General features: G+C 39.1%; 1 protein-coding gene across 7 annotated transcripts in view; it reads right to left on the reverse strand.

The window, feature by feature from the left end:
- Positions 1-1,294: 1,294 nt before the first annotated feature.
- Positions 1,295-19,164, reverse strand: part of ATM (ATM serine/threonine kinase) — a 156,986-nt gene continuing 139,116 nt past the window's right edge. For all 7 annotated transcript variants that reach the window (XM_070473619.1, XM_070473623.1, XM_070473621.1 and 4 more), the window contains exons 61-64: positions 13,266-13,380; positions 12,461-12,524; positions 5,101-5,237; positions 1,295-5,004 (exon numbers count right to left, since the gene is read on the reverse strand). In XM_070473619.1, coding sequence (XP_070329720.1) covers positions 4,821-5,004; positions 5,101-5,237; positions 12,461-12,524; positions 13,266-13,380 — 500 coding nt within the window. In that variant the 3' untranslated portion in view covers positions 1,295-4,820. The remainder of the gene's footprint in view (positions 5,005-5,100; positions 5,238-12,460; positions 12,525-13,265; positions 13,381-19,164) is intronic.

A 19,164-nucleotide genomic window follows, 5' to 3' on the forward strand; every position in this document is an offset into this window, starting at 1 on the left:
TTCAGATGTTGCTAAACGTGGGGCAGTGGGGAAGTAAAATAACCCCCCGAGAACTACTGCTTTAGAATTACACATTGTACATTAGTGTAAAAGTATGTACTTTTACATACTGCTGTATGTTAAAAAAAATTATACATGCTGTACCTCATGGGAAAAGTAAGTGATTTTTCTGGGAATAATTTTCATTAGGTTTTTACATTATTCATCAAATTCAGAGTCTAATCTCTGTGAAAACTTTGTACTATATTTATGCAAAATTCACTTTTTCAGAAACTGGACAAAGGAGCTTGAAACTCCAAGACCGAAGTTACTGATTTTTAAAAAATGATAAATATGCAGAATGCAAACTTCACATTTAGAGTATCAGGATCTTTGTGTCTGTCTTATTCCAGTATATTTCTTATAGACTCTAGAAATGTCAACTATATTGCTCTCTGGCCTCTGCTCCCCAAAAAAGAGCATTCATTTGGCTGTCACAAGGTAATCAAGAAAAACTACTAGATTATTTAGAATGAGATACACCATACTGGTCTGTTTCCATGTAGCAGACTTCCCAGTTCACTGTAAACTGCCTATATACTCCAGACTAAGGAGATCAGTCCTGGGTGTTCATTGGAAGGACTGATGCTGAAGCTGAAACTGCAATACTTTGGCCACCTCATGCAAAGAGTTGACTCACTGGAAAAGACCCTGATGCTGGGAGGGATTGGGGGCAGGAGGAGAAGGGGATGACAGAGGATGAGATGGCTGGATGGCATCACCGGCTCGATGGGCATGAGTTTGAGTAAACTTCGGGAGCTGGTGATGGACAGGGAGGCCTGGCGTGCTGCAATCCATGGGGTCGCAAAGAGTCGGACACTACTGAGTGACTGAACTGAACTGATGAGTTCTACAGGGATGGTTATGCCCTTCTAGCTTACTGTTGCGGAGGAGGCAATGGCACCCTACTCCAGTACTCTTTTCTGGAGAATCCCATGGACAGAGGGGCCTGGTGGGCTGCAGTCCATGGGGTCAGTAAGAGTTGGACACGACTGAGTGACTTCACTTTCACTTTTCACTTTCATGCATTGGAGAAGGCAACGGCAACCCACTCCAGTGTTCTTGCCCAGAGAATCCCGGGGACAGAGGAGCCTGTTGGGCTGCCATCTATGGGGTCGCACAGAGTTGGACATGACTGAAGCGACTTAGCAGCAGCAGCGGCAGCAGCAGCTAACTGTTGTCCCCCTATGAAGCAGCACCATGCTTGGCACACAAAACACTCAAAATATTTGAATACAATAAATGAGTCAGCATATCCTTTTTTAAAGATTTATTTTAAAACAAGTAACAGAATAACTGCAGCCATGAAATCAAAAGATGCTTGCTCCTTGGAAGAAAAGTTATGACCAACCTAGACAGCATATTAAAAAACAGAGACATTACTTTGCCAACAAAGGTCCATCTAGTCAAAGCTTTGGTTTTTCCCAGCAGTCATGTATGTATGTGAGAGTTGGACTATAAAGAAAGCTGAGCGCTGAAGAATTGATGCTTTTGAACTGCGGTGTTGGAGAAGACTCTTGAGAGTTCCTTGAACTGCAAGAAGATCCAACCAGTCCATCCTAAAGGAAATCAGTCCTGAATATTCATTGGAAGGACTGATGCTGACGCTGAAATTCCAATACTTTGGCCATCTGATGTGAAGAACTGACTCATTGGAAAAGACCCTGATGCTGGGAATGATTGAAGGGAGGAGGAGGAGGGGATGACAGATGGTGAGATGGTTGGATGGCATCACCGACTCAATGGGCATATGAGTAAGCTCCGGGAGTTGGTGATGGACAGGGAAGTCTGGCGCATGGCAGTCCATGGGGTTGCAAAGAGTTTGACATGATTGAGTGACTGAACTGAACTGAACAGAATAATAAAGATATACATTCAACAGTACTGAAATAAATCTACATAAAATATATAATTTCATCAAGATGCAATTAAAATACTTAATGTGGCACATATGTCCATATTTCAAGCCAGTATACTAGCTTCTAGGTATTTAAAGACTAGCCTACTTTAATCTTTAAAAAGACCAAAAATTGTCCTCTTTGTGTTTATTTGCTTTAGGCCATATTTAAATTTTTAGCCATTTCTAAGTGTATATATTTAAGTATATACTATAATGACCATGGATTTATTTTACCTACTAATTAGGAAGATACTTTGGGGTGGTATGATCAACACAGAGATTAGTGAACAGGACTCACTTAATCTGAACACAACTGTCAAGGCTATCGTTTATTTGCTTTCCTAGTAGCTTCTCTCCTTGGTTTCCAGTGACCTTATGAGCAAGTGACTGGTGAAGGCTAAATTCTTTTCACTTGAAAGATTTCCACGTTAAAGACTGTCCATATTAAACCTGTACCTTCTTCAGTTTATTATATTTGGGTCTTGGGCAAGCTACTTTATTTCCCCAGCTGTAAGCTGAGATAATATCACTAATCTTGCAAAAGATGCGCATATAAGGTATGTCAGGTACTCAGCATACAATAAATATTCTATTATAAATATTTAAGAAATTTAACCACTCCTTATTTATTGCCAGTAAATTTCTATCTTATTCATTTCCAAATAGTGTTCCAGATGTGATAATCTTTAGAATCTTAATTCTATCACCTGTGAATTAGCTATCCCCTCTGGTTGTTATCTGGCAAGTTTTTCATAGCCTGATTAAGACAGGAGTTTTACAGCATATCATTCAAGGTTGAAGAGCAGATTAATAATGTTACTCAAAACTATCTGGATACATCAATTAGTAAGAATCAGTGATGAATTCACTTACTTATACTATCATCTAGCTGATCATTTCTTACTCCACCCGTCAATATTTCAAGGTGTTTTTTTTTTCTAATTTTTAAAAATCTTTTTACTTTTCAAGGCTTTCTTAAAGACATTCTAAGTTTACTGTATTCCCTTGATTCACTATGGTAATAAAACTACCAATATGTATTAAATATTCATTTAGGAGATTTATAAGAAAAAATATATATCACAATAAGCTTATAATTTGAAATGTAAAATAGAAAATTTAAAAACAGTTTTCTAGAAACTAAACTAAGAAATTTATAGTACATAAAGTTCTGGAGATTGTTTTTGGAGAGAAGAGAAGGTGGAGAGATCAGATGAGTGAGAACCTGACACTGGCAACAGAAACAAATACCAACCTGTCATTAGAAAAAACTGCTTACATAACCACCTAAGCTACAAATAAAAAGAAAGTTCAACCACCCATTTCTTAATCTCTGCAGACACGAACAGTTTCCTAAGGATGAAGGACTATATTCACCAACAGACAAGTCACTAGTTTTACCTGTTTGTCTAATGACAGTATGAGGACAGAAAGGTTCCGTTTCTAACCATATATCAAACTTGATACCTAAACCCCTCCCCTCCAACAAAACACACAGAAATGCTAGCTGAGATACAATAAGTGCTTTTTAAATGCATAGCAGAAGTTATAAGAAAGGAAATTCTTATGGTCAAAAATTTTCAGTTTCAGAAGGAAACTAAAAACCAGAGCAAACTTGCCAATTACACTCATCTATGAATTTCAGCTATGACATCTGTGAGAGGACTTTGAAAGGACAGTGGGCAATAGCAGATGCACCTCCCCTTGTGCCCACAGTACAGCTGGGAGACACGCAGGTTCACACCAGCCCCCTAGCACAGGGAGGCGATGAGGGAAAATGTCTACTTTGGCCTGCTAGTCTTCTCTCAGTAACTGCATGGTTCTCATCAGGTCAGGAAACCCTGAAGCCAAGAAATTAAAGAATAGTCCTCTGTCAGGGACAGCCCTGGAACTATGACATAACCAGACATGAAAATTTTCTGGAAGGAATTATTCTTAACCCAGGTCACTCAAGATTCCCACGAGGTCCTACTGAAAATAAGCTCACCTTATAAAATCACAGAATACATGGATAAACAGTCCACCAAAGACCCAATAAATACAAACAGAACCTAAAGTTAAAAAAACAAAACCAAAAAACTGGACATCATGAAACAAATAATAGGCAAATCTGAAGGTACATACCTAGAAATGAATAACAAATTTTAAAAGGAGAAATCCAATGAATAATTTAAAAAGGAGATTATATAGTGACAAGAGAATTCATGAACTAGAAGACAGATATGAAGGCATTATAGAAAGATAAAGTACTGGAAACACAGAGGGCTTAAAAGATAAAGAGAATAGAATGAGAAAGTCTAATAAACATTTCTAAAAAAAAAAGTAACCATATTGTATCTGTGAAATTTGTTCTCCATATCATAACACCTTCATTATTGAGCAGCGCTGAGTGACCTTACTATTGAAAATCCAACATATTTACTTACCATAGTATATAGATGGTTACAATTTTAAAGTTTTTCCCTCCTTTTATAGACTAATATGAACTACTTTATCATTCATATATAATATCTGAGAAACAAGTTTTAATTAAAAACTACATCAAAGTTAGCAGTGTATTTATTTCTTCTGATGATAAGAGTGATTTTACTGATTCAGTGATTCTACTGAAAGTGATACAAGTATGTACTTGAGAAGAAAAAACAAATATTTAGCCTAGAATTACAGCATGATTGACAGTTATGTCTAAAGTGTGAGAAAACTGTTGCTTGAGACTAGTACAACTTTAGGGAATTGAAGCAAGTGTTAAACATTTTTTAAAAAACAACAGTAATTCACTTAGTTCAATATTAATACTTATTCAAAGTATGTGGGTGGGTTAACAATGAAGGCCAAAATACAATTTATAAAGGCTGACTCCAAGGCAATCACATGCTTAATATCACACCCAAGCTTTCCATCCTGGGAAAAGTCGGCTGAGATTTTTCGGGTCCATGGCCTGCTGTATGAGCAAATTCACCTGTCCACCAATGCTGAGCACGGTTCCCTCCTCTACTCCTTTCAGTTTCTCTTGCAGTCTCATCAAGACACGTTCAGCTACTTTATTGAAACTCTGGTCAATACCACTGATGACAAAAACACAAAAGTTTTGATGAGGTGGAACAGTTTAAAGGATCTTGGGAACAGGAGAATCAGAACAACTGTCAACAGATCCTGCTCACCTGAGATTTCGTTTGCATTCCTGGTCATCTGCATTTGGAGTGGAGTGGAGCTCACTTTCATCATCTGGCCTCTGTTGTAAATATAAAGCTTTTAAAGGATTCATGGTCCAGTCAAAGAGAGGATCATATAGGAGGACCTAGATAGAGAACATATGCATTAGAAGAACAATGCGCACTTTGACCAGTATTATAATAGAGACCAATCACATGGCAGTAACTGGGATGGAGGGGCAAACTTATCACATGTGCTTCATGCTTCCTTGTGGTGAAAACTGCACTAACACGATGCTCTGGGCTTCTCCTCCCAGCTGAATCCATTCTTCCTCCCAACTGGGGGATGACATTGTCTGACCCGTGGTTCCTGACTGAAACTAATCAATTAAAAGGACATAAGCACTAGTCATGTTCTTTCCTTCTCTCTTACCTCTTGATGAGTGTGGTCCTAGGTAAGAACATTTGCTTGTGGACCCCAATTCTCCAAGTGGGCTGGACTAAGGGACAGATTAGGTTGTGGACGGTGGACAGCAGAAGCAAATCTATTTGGACCTTACTCCTAAGCCATATTCTCTAACAGTTACATCAGTGATAAACCAGACATTCTGATCTCTTACTTTTTTAAATATTATTTAATCTAATTTATTATATTTCTACACTATAAAGCTATTAAGTTCAGACTATACTCTTTTTTAAAAAATTTTTATTTTAATTGGAGGATAATTACAATATTATGATGGTTTCTGCCATACATCAACATGAATCACCCACAGGTATAATTGAGTCTCCCTATCATGAACCCTTTTCCCATCTCCCTCCACACCCTAGCCCTCTGGGTTGGCCCAGAGAGAGCACTGACTTTGGATGTCCTGCTTCATGCATCAAACTTGCACTGGTCATCTGTTTTACATATGGTAATATACATGTTTCAATGCTATTCTCTCAAATCATTCCACCCTTGCCTTCTCCCAGAGAGTCCAAAAGTCTGTTTTTTACATTTGGTCTCTTGCTGTCCTGCATGTGGGATTATCATTACTGTGTTTCCAAATTCCATATATATATGTGTGTGTGTGTGTATATGCATTAATATACAGTATCTGTGTTTCTCTTTCTGCTTCAACTTCATTCATATAATAGGCTCCACTTTCATCCATCTCATTAGAACTGACTCGACTGCATTCCTTTTTATAGCTAAGTAATATTCCACTGTGTATATGGACCACAACTTCCTCATCCACTCATCTGCCGATGGACATCTAGGCTGCTTCCATGTCCTAGCTATTGTAAAATAGTGCTGCAATGAAGAGTGGGGTATATGTGTCTCTTTCAATTCTGTTTCCCTTGGGGTTTCTGCCCAGCAGTGGGACTGCTGAGTCATATGGCAGTTCTATTCCCAGTTTTTTAAGGAATCGCCACACTGTTCTCCATAGTGGAGGTACAAGTTTGCATTCCCACCAACAGTGTAAGAGGGTTCCCTTTTCCCCACATCCTCTACAGCATTTATTTGTAGACTTTTTGATAATGGCCATTTTGACCAGCATGAGGTGATACATAATTGTGGTTTTGATTTACATTTCCCTAATAATGAGTGATCTTGAGCGTCTCTTCATGTGTTTATTAGCCATCTGTATGTCTTCTTTGGAGAAATGTCTGTTCAGTTTTCTCACCTACTTTTTGATTGGGTTGTTCATTTTTCTGGTGTTGAGCTTCATGAGCTGCTTGTATACTTTGGAGATTAATTCTTTGTCAGATGCTTCATTTGCTATTATTTTCTCCCATTCTGAAGGTTGTCTTTTCACCATGCTCATCATTTCCATCGTTGTGCAGAAACTTTTAAGCTTAATTAGGTCCCACTTGTTTATTTTTGTTTTTATTTCCACTATTCTAGGAGGTGGATCAGAGAGGATCTTGAGGTGATTCATGTCAGAGAGTCTTCTGCCTGTTTTCCTCCAAGAATTTTATACTTTAGGGTGTTACATTTAAGTCTTTAAATCCATTTTTGAGTTTATTTCTGTGTGTGGTGTTAGAAAGTGTTCTAGTTTTATTCTTTTAAATGTGGTTGACCAGTTTTCCCAGCATCACTTATTGAAGAGACTGTCTTTTCTCCATTGTGTATTTTTGCCTCTTTTGTCAAAGATAAGGTGTCCATAGGTGTGTGGATTTATCTCTGGACTTTCTATTCTGCTCCACTGATCTGTGCTTCTGACACAAAGCCAGTGCCATACTGTCTTGATGACTGTGGCTTTGTAGTGGAGTCTGAAGTCAGGAAGGTTGATTCCTCCAGCTCCATTCTTTTTGCTCTAGATTGCTTTGGTTATGTGAGGTTTTGTATGTTTTGATAAAAACTGTGAAATGATCTGTCCTGGTTCTGTGAATGATACTGTTGGCAATTTGATGGGGATTGTGTTGAATTTATAGATTGCTTTCAGTAGTATACTCATTTTCACCATACTGATTCTTCCAATCCACAAACATAGTATATTTCTCCATCTATTTGTGTGATCTTTCATTTCATCAGTGTTTTATAGTTTTCTATATATAGGTCTTTTATTTCTTTAGGTAAATTTATTCCTAAGTATTTTACTCTTCTCATTGCAATGGTGAATGGGATTGTTTCCTTAATTTATTTTTCTGATTTTTCATTGCTAGCATATAGGAATGCAAAGGATTTCTGTATATTAATTTTATATCCTGCAACTTTACTATATTCATTGATTAGCTCTGGTAATTTTCTGGTGGCATCTTTAGGTTTTTCTATGTTGAGGATCATGTCATCTGTGAGAGTTTTACTTCTTTTCCAATCTGGATTCCTTTTATTTCTTTTTCTTCTCTGATTGCTGTGGCTAGGACTTCCAAAACTATGTTCAATACTGGTGGTGAGCGTGGGCACTTAAGTATGTCCTTCTATCCTGAAGAGTTTCTACTGAAAGACCAGCAGTTATACAAATGGGGATCCCTTTGTATTTCATTTGTTGCTTTTCCCTTGCTGTTTTTAATATTTGCTCTTTGTGTTTAATTTTTGTTAGTTTGATTAACATGTGTTTTGAGGTTTTTTGCCTTGGGTTTATCCTGTTTGGGACTCTCTGGGTTTCTTGGACTTGGGTGGTTATTTCCTTCCCCATTTTAGGGAGACTATTATCTCCTTAAGTATTTTCTCATGCCCTTTCTTTTAGTCTTCTTCCTCTGGGATACCTCTGATTTGAATGTTGGGGTGTTTAACATTGTCCCAAAGGTCTCTGAGGTTGTCCTCATTTCCTTTTATTCTTTTTTCCACTCAGCTTCATTTATTTCCACCATTCTATCTTACACCTCACTTATCCTTTCCTTCTGTCTCAGTTACTGTACTGTTGGTTCCCTCCATAGTGTTTTTAATCTCAGTTATTGCACAGTTCATTATTGAGTGACTCTTTTATTTCTTCTAGATTCTTGTTAAACATTCCTTGCATCTTCTCAATCCATGTCTCCAGTCTATTTGTCTGTAACTCCTTTTGCTTTCAAGATTTTGGATCATCTTTGCTATCATTATTCTGAATTCTTTTTGAGGCAGACTCCCTATCTCCTCTTTGGTTTGATTTGGTGGGTTTTTATCATGTTCCTCCACCTGCTGGGTATTTCTCTGCCTTTTTATTTTGTTTAGATTGCTGATTGGGGTTCCCTTTCTGTAGGCTGGAAGGTCGTGGCTCCTCTTAATTGTGGTGTCTGCTCCCTGTGGTGGGGCTGGACCAGTGGCTTGTCAGGGTTTCCTGGTTGGGGAAACTTGTGTCTGTGCTCTGGTGGATGGAGGTGGATCTCTTCTCTCTGGAGTGCAATTTAGTGTCCAGTAGTGAGTTTTGTGATGTCTGTGGGTTTGGTATGGCTTTGGGCAGCCTGACTCCTAATGTTCAGGGTTGTATTCCTGTTTTGTTAGAGAATTAGCATCAGGTGTCTCACACTGGAATTTGCTGGCTCTTGGGTGGAACTTGATTTCAGTGTAGGTATGGAAACTTTTGGGTGGGCTTTTGTCTATTAACATTCCCTGGCATCAGGAGTTCTATGATGGTCTAAAGTTCTGGAGTTGAGCCTCCTGCCTTTGGGTTTTGGTTCCCCTCTTAGTAGCCTCGAGATTTCTCCACCCACAGGGCTTCTTTGCTTATCTTGGCTTCCTCTGTTTGCAAGTCTCTTCAGTGTCTAATCTCTGCCCTGACACGAGGAGGTGAAGGTGACCACTTATTCACGCTCACTCACTCAGTTGTGCTGTGGAGAGGAAGGGACAGTGCAAACAAAACTGGCTGATATGTGGGTATGTGTGGGGAGTCCTTGCAGTGGATGGACCACACTGTGTCTGCTGCAGCCCAAACCAGCATGCACTTCCCGGGCCCACACTGCTCAGGCTCCCAGGTGCTCTGCGAGGGCACTGTCCCAAGCGGACCCTGCGTTTTGAGGACTTCCCAGATCCAAGCTGCTCAGGTGACCAGGCGCTCAATCAGCACAACGTCCCAGGTAGGCCATGATCTTATGCACCCGCCCGGTCCTGGCCGCCTGGTTTCCCAGGTGCACCACCAGGGCGCAGTCCCGGGTGTGCTATGTGTCTCTTCTGGAGAGTTGGTCTCAGGTTGTGACACTCCAGGCCGATGTGATCTGTCCAGGATCCCAGCAAGATGTGGTTAGTGACTGGCAGCCTGTTCACAGTTTAGCGGGAGATGTGAGCTCGGAGCCGAGATTGCAGTGGCCCCTTGCCTTCTGCCTCTGGCTGTCGCACTCCTGCCTCCCTGCCTCCAGGAAGGGAGGGTCGTAAACAGCAGCAGGCCTGCTCTCCTTTGGTATTCTCTAGGGCACAACCCTTTGTTCTGTGAGCACGCCAAGTGTCACCATGCCAGTTATAGCCTTCCTGCAGGAAAGGTCCATTTGTTTTTTTTTTGTCTATCTGGCATTCCCATGGTTAGGGTTGCTATGCCCCTTGAGTCCCCTCAGATTGTCCTCAGGCCATTCAAGACCAATCTTTATCCTAAGGACCAATGATGCAGCCCACACCCAGCCCACACCTTCATGCCCAGCCCCTACTTGCTGCAGGCAGACACAAGCATCTGAACCATTTCTCTGTGGTAACTGCAGTTAGGTGCGTATTCTTGGTGTTTTATTTTCTGGTCATGTTGCCCTCTGAGATTCCAAAGCTCCCCACTGATCCCTCCTGTTATTGTGTGGAATCTTCTCCTTCACAACTCCCTCCCCAGGACAGGTCTCTGCCCCTAAATCCTTTGTCTCTCTTTTTGTCTTTTATCTTTTGTTCTGTCTCCTTTTAGGTTGCCTTTCTGGGTGTTTGGTGTCCTCCACGAGTGTTCAGAAGTTGTTTTATGGAAGTTGCTCCACATTCAAATGATCTTTGATGTATTTGTGGGGGAGAAAGTGATCTATCTCCCTGTCCTATTCCTCTGCCATCTTCTATATATTATTCTTAAGGTTCTTTCTTTTTCACTCAGTTCCAAATTTGGGTAGGAGAAAAAAGGTATAATTTATTGAAAACTCCTCAGAACCAAAGGTCTAGTGCTATGGTTGGCATTCTGAAATCTATATATGGAGCAGTATTTGAATACCAAAATAATTTGCAAACATAATGACAGAAGAGTAGACTAAAATAACATTCCAGAGGACTGGGATCCAGCAAAACTCTTGAGCAGTACCCTGATAAAGCTGAAGATACGAAGTCCATAGTGAGGTCAATTGGGAAACTACTCTTGAAGACTGGGACAGCCACACCAAATAATTTGAGGAAATTCAGACAGATTTATAGAGGAAAGAGTAGGCAGATCAGTGTAAAATACACAAAGCTTATAAAGCTTATTATTGCAGTTATTGCAGGTGGAGATTCAGATCACTTCTCAAGTCTGAAACTCCCCAACAGTTTCCATCTTACTCACTAAATCTAACGTACTCACACTCATGTAGGAACCCCTAGATAATCTGTCCACTCTTACATATCTAATTTTATATTCTGCTACTCTTTAAACAATGAGGTTCCTGAGCAATTTGGCACTCAACCAGTAAAACTTCTGAGGCACTGAGGAAATTACCCTCTTCCACCAAGTGGTAACTCAGGATTCAAATACCTAAGGAACCCCTAAATCTACTCAGGCACAAAAAACCTTTTGACTGAGACTGAGCAGAATAAAATACTGGGGAATATATTAAATTTCTTTGGCTTAAATGCAAAAAAGCAAGATAATTTAATTTTAGATCTTGACTTCTACATCATTGACACATCCCTGTTATCATTTATTCTTGCTGCAGAACCAATGGCAAACTGTAATAAATGATATCGTGTATAAACATAATATGGGAAAAAGGAAAGCTTTTCCAGCCTTGAGAACAGCACATCCTTGGAATTAATTTTATCAACATAGCATTGGGACCTATTTTAACCCTCTTTGTACCAAAAATCTATATTGCCACCAGCAGTTGAAAGATCTATAAAGAAGACTTTGGTTTATAAAGGTTGCAGACACAGGACCACCCTGAAAGACTATTAATTTCACCCTCGTTGGCATATAGTTCCACCCATTGTTGATCACAGGTTTAATGGTTAATGCCAGAGAATTAACAGAGATTCTCAACCTTGGCTGCCAGTAGGAGAGTTTTTATAAAATACAAGTGTTCTTGTTTCATCCCTAGACTTTCAAATTTGGTCAACAAGTGTTGTTTAAAACAATTCTACTTCCAAGCTTCTCTGTGGAGATACTCTCCTGGTCTCTTGCCCCCCATACCCTGTACTAGGAAAGAAAAGGACTGCCTCAGGTACTCAATTCTCACTTGGGTAGAATTAATGTCGTGAGTACTGGAAATTCGCTGGACTTCCTTTCCTTTATGCCCTGATCAACATGAAGCAGCAACCCTGATGGAGTGTTTAGACACTGTAGGCCCAAACCCCACTCAGTGGGCTGTCCCCAGGCTCAGAAATTAGAGAGGCACTGAGGTGGCGCCAGGAGCAAGCCAGATTGGCCCTCACTCCTCGGTCGTGTTCCTGCAGTAACAGTGCTGACACTCTGATCTCCATCTGTCTCACTACATGGTTATGAACCTGGGCAGGGAAAGGAGATAAAATCTACTGATTTCTCTTAAAACTCCAAAATAAACCATTCTGGAAATAATACCATACAAGATAACTAAGTTGTCAGTGATATGTATGTACTGAAGACTAGAGGTTACTCATAGTGCTGTACATTCCAAGAAACCTGAGGGGACTGAAGGCATTTCTAAACCACTATTAACTCTCCTGCTGCCAGTATCATCCCACATCTTTAAAACAAAGAACTGAACCTCAAATTAGTGCCCTCCTGACAAGATAGCAGTCTATTAGGCAGAGAAATAAAAATTTCCTTATAATATACTTTACCTCTACAATGGTTAACAGCGTTTCCTTAGAATTTCTCATTACCTCCATGGTTTTCTCACAGCATCTACAAACACATTGTAAATATGAATTTTACACCAACATTTTCAACATATCTTTATCTCCTATATATTCCTGTCTAGTGTGCTGAAACTATTTTTGTTAATAATTCCCAAACTAACATCTCAAAGAGCACAGTGCTTGGTAGAGTGAGTTTGCAGTAGATGTTTCTGAAAAGAATATAAATAGGTATGTGAATATAAGCTTAGCATTTATAAGAATAACATAGTACTACTATGAAACATTTCTTTCAGTTGATTATTATGGTAATCAATAGTTTACTTTCACTAGAATCTGTCAAGTTAAAAGTTGAGGGTGTAGACTAAAGAAAGAATACTGAGTATGTAGACCTATGCTGGGAAAGCTACAGGGAACTGTAAAGTTGGCAGGAATTGGTATCAGACCATAAACTTCTTTAAGATAAATTATGCACCTAAGAATGAGCACCCAATAGAAGTTCTGATCAAAAAAAAAAAAAAAAAGATTTAGCTAAGACAGAGGTGTGAAAAGTAAAGGCAGGCTGTTTTCAGAGGCAGTAAGGGAGAACAGTATTTGTATTATATTGAGTGACATCCTAGGTCATTTGAAGGAAGGGGAAATTACTGTTTCTACCCATAGTCTTTTCCTTAGTAGCAGTAAAGCACTGGAATGTAATTCTAGCAATGCATTCTACAATCTTTAGATATCAATAATCTGAATAATTTTGACACCAAAAATCATCTACCCTACCTTACCTTATTTGGCTTACCTTCTGAAAACACCTTCAACACCAGTAATGCCCATCCCATCCACAATATCTCTGGTAAGTCTAAAAGGAACTGTTTCAGGAGTAGGAAGGATTTTGCCCTGTTCAAAAGCAACTCCTAAATTAAAAAATATAGTGAGGTTAGGAGGTCATATAGCTAATTTACCTTCCTCTAAACTGGCCTGTGAACTTTGCAGAGGCAACAAATAATTAATCACCAATAGTCAATCAGTACTAGAACACACAGTCATTTATTCTATGCTCTGCCTGCCTTCTTTATCTTCAACAGGCTTCAGAAAAATCAACCTCAAATTTTAAAAAACAAGTTAAAAAATTATTTATTAACATACAATCAGAGAAATCTATATTAAAGGGTGACTTTTAAGAATAAGGTAGTGAAGGGTAGAATTTAAAATGCAGAAGATATCTTTTACCCATTTTCCCCCAATAGTAACATCTTGCAAAAAACTATAGTACAATATTACAACCAGGATGTTGACACTGATACAATTAAGATATAGAATATTTCCATCACTATAAGGATCTCTCACGCTATATTATTGTTGCTCAGTCGCCAAGCTGTCTGACTCTTCATGACCCCATGGACTGCAGCACACTAGGCTTCCCTGTCCCTCACCATTACCCAGAGTTTGCCCAAGTTCATGTCCATTGAATTGATGATGACATCCAACCATCTCATCCTCTGTCACCCCCTTCTCCTTCTGCCTTCAATGTTTCCCAACATCAGGGTCTTTTCCAATGAGTCAGTTGTTCGTATCACGAGGCCAAAGTATCAGAACTTCAGCTTTAGCATCTGTCCTTCCAATGAATATTCAGGGTTAACTTTCTTTAAGATTGACTGGTTTGATCTCCTTGCTGTCCAAGGGACTCTCAAGAGTATTCTCCAGCACCACAGTTTGAAAGCATCAATTCTTTGAGCTCTGCTATATTAGCTTATGCTATATTAGGCACATCTATTTACTCTCTCTTCTTCCAGTAATCGCTGATCTGTTTTCCATTTTTATAATTTTATAATTTCATGCATGTTATATAAATGGAGTTAAACAGTAATTAACCTTTTGGGATTGGTTTTTCACTCAGTGTAATTCTCAAGAGAATTATCCAAACTGTCATCTATACTGAGTTGTATTCCATGGTACAGATGTTACCATTTTGCTTAAGCATTTGCCCATTTAAAGGACATCTGGATTGCTTCCAATTTGGGGCTATTATGAAGAAATCTGCTATAATTTGTGGTATAGGTAAGTATCCTTTTGTGTGCTGAATTTACTGTGTATCTTCTTTGATGAAATGTCTATTCATGCCTTTTACCCATTTAATAACTGTTTTTGTTTTGTTTATACTGGTCAAGTTTGAGAGTTCTTAGGGGCTATGCTTTAGGTGTCAAGTTTAAGGACTCTTTGTCTAGTCCAAGTTGCTGAAGATTTTCTCCTTTTCTTTCTCTGTTGTCATACTGGATGATTTCTACTCTTCTGTCTTCATGTTCACTGATCCTTTCTTCTGCTTCTTGAGCTTAACCACTGAGTTTTAAAATTTTAAGTATTGCATTTTACTGTTCTAAAATTTCCACCTGGTTCTTTCATATGTCCTATTTTTATGCTGAGACTGCTTCCACGCTGAGACTTATTACCTTTTCATATGTTTTAAACATGTCTGCAATTGCTCCTTGAAGCATTTTTATGATGGCTGCTTTAAAATCTTTTTCAGATAATCCTTTGTCATCTTAGTGCTGATATTCATTGTTTCTCATTCAAACTATGATTTTCCTGAGCAATGATTTTCAATTGAAATCGACCTTTTTGTATATTACATAATGAGACTCTGGATTTATACTTCTGCTTTTGCTGGCTTTTGAAATAACCACACAGAAGTAACTGCTAAGTGATGATAGAAGGCCAGATTCCTCACTTGGCCTCCTCTGACATCCAAGAGGAGAGGGGGTTCCTTCTCTGGGTGAGACTGGAAGTCCAGGTTTCCTGCATGGTTTCCACTGACACCATGGGTGAGTTAGAGGAAAAACAAGGTTTGAAAAATATAGACAAGGAGGTAAACAGAATATATGTTACAGTGCGATGGTCTAATATATTGTTATTGGAGTCCCAGAAAGAGAGGGGAGAATGTGGATGGGTACTATGACATTATTATGATTTAGAATATAGCAGAAGTGACACTGTGCCAGTTGCATGCTAGCCCTTAACTTCCACTTCCTTCCTCTTGGAGCCCTGAGATATGTTATAAGAAATTCAGGTTATATGGATGATTCACGTTAATGTTTGGTAGAAACCAATGTAACACTGTAAGGTAATTATCCTTCAATTAAAAAAAAAAAAAAAAGACCTCAGGCAAAGATGAACAAATCTTAGGGGAGCTACTTTAAAAAAAAATAAACTAATGTACTTTTAATCACACACACAAAAAAAGTTCAGGTTACTTGCTATACAGAGAGGCTACATGGAGGAGCAATGAAGCATCAAATGTGTAAGAAGCCATCATAGACACTGGCACAGTTTAACCCTAAGGCAAATTCAGCCCCAGGTTCTGACTACAATAGTATGAAAGATCCTAAGTGAGAACTGTCCAGCTGAGTCCAGTCAACCCATAGGTGATGAGAGATAATAATAGCAGTTTTAAGCTACTAAATATAGGGTAGTTTCTTTTTTCTTTTTTTTTTTTATTTATTTTTATTAGTTGGAGGCTAATTACTTTACATCATTACAGTAGTTTTTGTTATACACTGAAATGAATTAGCCATGGATTTACATGTATTCCCCATCCCAGTCCCCCCTCCCACCTCCCTCTCCACCCGATCCCTCTGGGTCTTCCCAGTGCACCAGGCCCTAGCACTTGTCTCATGTACCCAACCTGGGCTGGTGATCTGTTTCACATAGGGTGGTTTCTTACGCAGCAATGGATAGTCAAAGAGAGACACACAGAAAAGTGAATCAATTAACAAAGTCAATCAAGTGTATGGATCTGAGATTTTACAAAACAAACCTATGTAACCAGCATTCCAGAAGACCCACCCCATCTCCCTAACAATCATGAACCACCTCTTCAAAGGGTTACCACTATCCTGACTTCTAATACTGTAGATTAATTTTATCAGTATTATACAGTATATATTCTTTTGTATCTAGATTCTTTCACTTAATATTGTATTTGTGAGTTTTCCAAGTAGTGTGTGGCTATAGTTCATTCAATCTCATTATTATATAGTATTTCATTTTATGAATACAATAAAATTCATTCGTCCATTTTCATACTAACTAGGCCCAAACCTGCTTAGCTTTCAAGATCAGACAAGACTGGATGCATTCAGGATGGTATGGTTATAGACTATTCATTCACTCTATTTGTGATGGGGGTTAGGGCTATTTCCAGTCTGGGGTATTATGAATAGTACTACTATGAATGTTCTTATATACATGGTGTGCATTTCTACTGCAGCAGAATTGCTGGGTCACAACTCCCAGCTTTAGCAGATAATGCTGAACAGTATCACAAAGTAGCTATGCCAATTTACCTTTCTCATTTATAGATGCCTTTAGCACAGCCTGAACATAGGTTGGCATACTACTATCTCTACTCTGTCCCTTCCAGACCACTGTTCTTTCATTCTCATGCAAAATTTCACTCCTCTACTGAATTCCCACATTCAGGCTCTAACAACTCCATTCATTCTTATATTTACTATCCCCCAGCTTCTAAGAATTACTCTCAAATTCATTGAGCGTTGACATGGATCTAGCTCACGATCTTCCTCTCTGTCCTAACTCTGGAATTCGTTCTGGGGAAAATCATAAAAATATCCTTGAACTTATCTGTTCTAATGAAATTCAGTTCTACTCTCTCTTAGCAAACCGCTAAGCAAAAACTTATACATAAAACTTCAGTTCAGTTCAGTTCAGTTGTGTCAACTTTCTGCGATGCCATGGATTGCAGCACGCCAGGCTTCCCTGCCCATCACCAACTCCCGGAGCTTGGCTCAGACTTATGTCCATCGAGTCAGTGGTGCCATCCAACCATCTCATCCTTTGTCGTCCCCTTCTCCTCCTGCCTTCAATCTTTCCCAGCATCAGGGTATTTTCCAATGAGTCAGCTCTTTGTATCAGGTGGCCAAAGTATTGGAGCTTCAGCATCAGTCCTTCCAATGAATATTCAGGGTTGATTTCCTTTAGATTGACTGGTTTGATCTCCTTGCAGTCTAAGGGACTTTCAAGAGTCTTCGCTAACACAACAGTTCAAAAACATCAATTCTTCAGCACTCAGCTTTCTTTATGGTCCAACTCTCACATCCTGGAGATGTGAGAACTGGAAAAACCATAGCTTTGACCAGATGGACCTTTGCTGGCAAAGTAACGTCTCTGTTTTTTAATATGCTGTCTAGGTTGGTCAAAGCTTTTCTTCCAAGGAGCAAGCATCTTTTAATTTCATGGCTGCAGTCACCATCTGCAGTGATTTTGGAGCCCAAGAAAATGAAGTCTGTCACTGTTTCCATTGTTTCCCCATCTATTTAGTATGAAGTGATGGGACTGGATGCCATGATCTTCATTTTTTGAATGCTGAGTTTTAAGCCAGTTTTTTCACTCTTCTCTTTCACTTTCAAGAGGCTCTTTAGTTCCTCTTCAGTTTCTGCCATAAAGGTGGTGTCATCTGGATATCTGAGGTTATTGATATTTCTCCCAGCAATCTGGATTTCAGCTTGTGCTTCATCCAACCTGGCATTTTCCATGATGTACTCTGTCTATAAGTTAGATAAGCAGGGTGACAATATACAGCCTTGACGTACTCCTTTCCCAATTAGGAACCAGTCCATTGTCCCATGTCTGGTTCTAACTGTTGCTTCTTGACCTGCATACAGATTTCTCAGGAGGCAGGTAAGGTGGTCTTGTATTCCCATCTCTTTAAAAATTTTCCAGTTTGTTGTGATCCACACAGTAAAAGGCTTTTATCATAGTCAATGAAGCAGAAGTAGATATTTTTATGGAATTCTCTTGCTTTTTCTGTGACCCAATGGATGTTGGCAATTTGATTTCTTGTTCCTCTGCCTTTTCTAAATCTAGCTGGAACATCTGGACTATAAAACTTATCTTCTCCTAAAACAGTACTTCCTAAGTAATCTTAAATTCTACATTCTAATCAAAACCTCTTCTCCTTCTACCCCTTTATTCTTATTAAATAATCTTCAAACTCATCAAGATTTCTAGTTTATTAGTCTCTCTTCTTTCCCTACTCAGCTCAGGGTATACCCTAAAAGGTGATTACTCTTGCTAGTACTTTAAAATTTCTTGGCTCTTTGTTCCTCTATACTTACCATTTCAAAGTAGAACTTAACTCTAACCAGTCAGAATGGCTGCTATCCAAAAGTCTACAAGCAATAAATGCTGGAGAGGGTGTGGAGAAAAGGGAACCCTCTTACACTGTTGGTGGGAATGCAAACTAGTACAGCCCACTATGGAGAACGGTGTGAAGATTCCTTAAAAAACTGGAAATAGAACTGCCATATGACCCAGCAATTCCACTCCTGGGCATACACACCAAGGAAACCAGATCTGAAAGAGACACGTGTACCCCAATATTCATCGCAGCACTGTTTATAATAGCCAGGACATGGAAGCAACCTAGATGCCCATCAGCAGACGAATGGATGAGGAAGCTGTGGTACATATACACTATGGAATATTACTCAGCCATTAAAAAGAATTCATTTGAATCCGTTCTAATGAGATGGATGAAACTGGAGCCCATTATACAGAGTGAAATAAGCCAGAAAGATAAAGACCAATACAGTATACTAACACATATATATGGAATTTTAAAAGATGGTAACGATAACCCTATATGCAAAACAGAAAAAGAGACACAGATGTACAGAACAGAC

Source organism: Odocoileus virginianus, chromosome 10 (genome assembly GCF_023699985.2).
Source record: "Odocoileus virginianus isolate 20LAN1187 ecotype Illinois chromosome 10, Ovbor_1.2, whole genome shotgun sequence".
NCBI classification, from domain to species: Eukaryota; Metazoa; Chordata; class Mammalia; order Artiodactyla; family Cervidae; genus Odocoileus; species Odocoileus virginianus.